This window comes from Orycteropus afer, unplaced genomic scaffold, assembly GCF_000298275.1.
Source record: "Orycteropus afer afer isolate SDZICR_OR568_19922 unplaced genomic scaffold, OryAfe1.0 scaffold00173, whole genome shotgun sequence".
In the NCBI taxonomy this organism is placed as follows: domain Eukaryota; kingdom Metazoa; phylum Chordata; class Mammalia; order Tubulidentata; family Orycteropodidae; genus Orycteropus; species Orycteropus afer.
The window spans coordinates 1,702,520-1,706,624 of NW_006921760.1; the positions used below are offsets into that span (position 1 = coordinate 1,702,520).

At 46.9% G+C, this 4,105-nt stretch overlaps 1 protein-coding gene across 1 annotated transcript in view; it reads left to right on the plus strand.

Annotated features, from left to right (window-relative positions):
- Window positions 1–2,885: 2,885 nt before the first annotated feature.
- The window catches only part of TNFRSF11B (TNF receptor superfamily member 11b), a 35,065-nt gene continuing 33,845 nt past the window's right edge, over window positions 2,886–4,105 (plus strand). The window contains exon 1 of the mRNA XM_007946867.1: window positions 2,886–2,994. Within this exon, the coding sequence (XP_007945058.1) occupies window positions 2,886–2,994 (109 nt within the window). The remainder of the gene's footprint in view (window positions 2,995–4,105) is intronic.

Consider the following 4,105-nt stretch of genomic DNA (forward strand, 5'->3'; position numbering starts at 1 on the left):
GGGCTCAAGCACAGCAGGGATTGTGAGGATGGCGCAGGACTGGGCAGGGTTTCGTTCTGTCATACCTAGGGTCACTGTGAGTTGGCACCAACTCGACGGCACCTAACAACAACATTAATATCACAAGCAAGTAAAATTTTGCTGAAGATAATTTAAAAATGGTTGTGGCAGTACATCGACAGGAAGCTACCAGTAATTCACACTGGATTTAGAAGAGGATGTGGAATGAGGGATATCACCACTGATGTCAGATAGATCTTGGCTAAAAGCAGAGTATAAGAATAGTGTTTACTTGTGTTTTACTGACCATGCAAAGGCATTCAACTATGTGGATCATAACAAATTCTGGACAATATTGCAAAGAATGGGAATTCCAGAGCACTTAATGAATTCTGCTCAAGAGGCAGTCATTTAAACAGAGCAAGGGGATACTGCATGGTTTAAAATCAGGGAAGGTGTGCATCAGGGTTGTATCCTTTTTACCATACTGATTTAATCTGTACAGTAAACAAATAATCCCAGAAAGTGGACTATGATGAAGAAGAACGCAGCATCAGGATTTCAGGAAGAGTCATTAACAACCTTAGATATGCAGATGACACAATCTTGCTTGCTAGAAGCAAAGAGGACTTGAAGCACTTACTGATGAAGATCAAAGACCACAAACTTCAGTATGGATTATATTGCAACATGAAAACAAAAATCCTTGCAACTGGACCAATAAGTAGTATCACGATAAACGCAGAAAAGATTGAAGTTGTCAAGGATTTCATTTTATTTGGATCTACAATCATTGCCCATGGAAACAGCAGCCAAGAAATCAAAGGATGTATTGCATCAGACAAATCTGTTGCAAAAGACTTCTTTAAAGTGTTCAAAAGCAAAGGTGTCACCTTAAGGATTAAAGTGTGCCAAGGTGGACAATGAATAAGGAAGACTGAAAAAGAATCGCTGCCTTTGAGTTATGGTGTTGGCAAAATGCATTGAATATACCATGGACTGCCAGAAGAACAGAAAATCTGTCTCAGAAGATGTACAGCCAGAATGCTCCTTGGAAGCAAAGACTTTGGACATGTCATCAGGTGGGAGCAGTTGCTGGTGAAGTATAACATACTTGGTAAAGTAGAGTGCCAGTAAAAAAGAGGAAGCCCTTCAATGAGATAGAGTGACACACTGGCTGTGACAATGAGTTCGAGCCCAGCAAAGACAGTGAGCATGGTGCCTGATGGGGCACTGTTTTGTTTGGATGTTCACAGGGTCTTTGTAAGCTGGGACCAGCTTGATGGCACCCAGCAAAAACAACATTATGTTTTGAGAAAAATGCCTTAAGATAATGCCAAAGACAAACTTTCATTCATAAAAAGAATGTTACTACCATTTATATAGGAGCTCTGGTAGCATAGTGCCTAAGGCTAACTTCAAACCCACCAGCCACTCCTCGGAAGGAAGGTTGGGCAACCTACTTCCGTAGTGATACCGCCTCGGAAACCCAAGGAGGGGTCACTATGAACCGGAGCAGACTCGATGGCACACAACCACCACCACCATTTATATAGTTCCTCACTACTGGCCCATGTAAGGGAAGGAATAAAGGAACACTTGGCCTTTGGCCCTTTTTATCACCCTGATGAGGAAGCCAGCAGTGCAGTGACATTTCAGAAAGTTCTGAAAGCAGAAAGCTCATGAAACAGAAAGTTCTAGCGGCATCCTGAGGAATCTAATCAACTAATTGCCGCAGGAGGAACAGGGACACACTTCAGAAGTCCTGGTTCACCTCTCAGACAAGTGGCCATGCAAATCTTATCTGAATGTGAAAGTGAAGAAGAGGGGCCAGAGGCTTTTATGCAGAAACTAAGCTTCTGTCCAAAGCTGGGGGCAGTGGGGTGGCCTTAGAAACGCATGCGCAGAGGGCACAAGTCCAGTGTGCATGACCCTGTGGTACCAGCAGTGCTCTGATGATGATGCAGATGAAGAAAACAGTGGTCAGGATGTTCAACGTACGAAGTCTTATTCTGTTGACTGTGTCTCTCCCCCAGGGAGCGGGGATGGTTACACTCTACTACTAGAAGGACGTTCAGTGGTTCAACCCACCCAGAAGCTTCCGAAAATTCACAGGCTTGAAAACCCTGTGGAGCAGTTCTACTCAGAATGGGCAAGATGGCAACTAATAAGAACCCTAGGCACCAAGAAGGGAATGAGAAAAAGCCCCGGGTTTAGAGCCAAACATATAAATTAGGAAGTTCCTTCTTCTACATGATCGATGCAATCTTAAGAGATCACCACTAGGAGCCAGCCACTTCCTCAGGGAGATAAACGACGGAAAGCATCGTGAGGAGTGCTCTGAGATAAGGCCATGAGTAAGGAGAGGCCCTGCTTAGTCCAGCTCTGTGAGCCGCAGAGAAGGGGTCACACAGCGGCGGCAGAAGGAAAGTCATCTCTCTCCCAGGGAGAGGACGAAGTGTCTGGGACGCATCTCGGGCTACGCCTGGCTCTCGGTGGAGGATCCGCGGCACAGAGCTCCCCCGCGCGCGCGCAGCCTCCCAGCGCTGGGCCTGGCTGCCAGGAGGCCGGCCCCTGGCGGGAAGGGGCAGGGAAACCTCAGAGCAGCGCGCAGACAGCAGCCGCCTTGTTCCGCAGCCGGGTGGCTGTGCTTCCCCTCCCCTGGGCCAGACATCCCCGCCCCGCCCTCGCTCCTCACCTCCCGGGGCGATCCTTTCTGCTGTGGCTCTGAAAGTGTTAACCCTGGAGATTTCCGTACTCTCCCCACGCCCCCCGCCGGCCTAGGGTTCCTAAAAAAGAAAGGTGCAAAGTTTGGTCCCGGGTAGGGAACGAGTGATCAAAGCCGAGCCGATACTTCCTGTTGCCGGGACGCTATATATAACGTGATGAGCGCACCGGCTGCAGAGACGCACCCGAGCGCTCGCCCGCCGCCGCCGCCGCCGCCTGAGGTTTCCCCGGACCACAATGAACAAGTTGCTGTGCTGCGCGCTGGTGGTAAGTCCCTGCCCAGGGGTGGCGGGCGCTGGGGCCTGGGCGCCTGGGAAAGCTGCCTGCCGCTTCTTGGTCCCCAGGTCTCCCAGCGGATTGATGGGGAGAGAGCCCAACTCGCTTCCTCTCCCAGGAGAGAGGTTTGGGGCCTCTCAAGAGGTTGGAACAAAATCTCTTTCAAGCTCCAGCGACTTTCTCAAAGGATTTCCCTCTGTGATGGAAGGTTCCTTCTGAGTTTATAGAGAAGAGAGAGAAGCCAGATATACACCTTTTTCTTTGATTTTTATTCTTTTCTTTTCTTCATCTCTGGTTTTTAACGCCCTCATATATGGTTCAAGGAGCCCTGGTGGCTCAGTGGTTAAGCGCTTGGCTGCCAATCAAAGTCAGTGGTTCTAACCGAGTGCTCTAGGGGACAAAGATGCTGCAGTCTGCTTCCCTAAAGATTTGCAGCCTAGGGAACCCTGTGGGGCAGTTCTACTTTGTCTTACAGGGTAGCTGTAAGTCAGAGTGGACTCAACGCCAACGGGATATAATTCATACTGTCTTTGTTTAATTAACTTGGACTTTATTATTATTATTATTGGCAATGGAGTGGTCCCTTAGAATCCCAGTAAGTTGGGAAGAGATGCCAGTCTTTTTACAATTATTGTAATTAGAATAAAAGTTAAACACAGTGAATATGATTGATACATCATTAGTCGCTTTCTTTGTTCACGCGCATGTTGTGGGAGCGTCAGAATTATTGGGACCAGAGAAAAGATGACACACACACACATATACAACCCTTCTTAACTGTGCAATTAAAACTTTTAATTAAAAAAATATTTTTAAAATCTATTATTCCAGTCTCGGTTTCAATGTTTAAAAAAAAGGGTGAGATAGTGTTAATTATGTTCTAAAATCTATTTAAGTAATTTTAAGTTCAACACCACATAGGGTTAAAAATTGTTGTTAACATGCTTTTTGGAAAAGAAAGGAATCTCTGTGACTTAGCTTGTTGTTGTTGTTATGTGCCATCTGAGTCCGACTCATAGCGACCCCTCCTTGGGTTTCTGAGGCGGTATCACTACGGAAGTAGATTGCCCCATCTTCCTTCCGAGGAGTGGCTGGTGGGTTT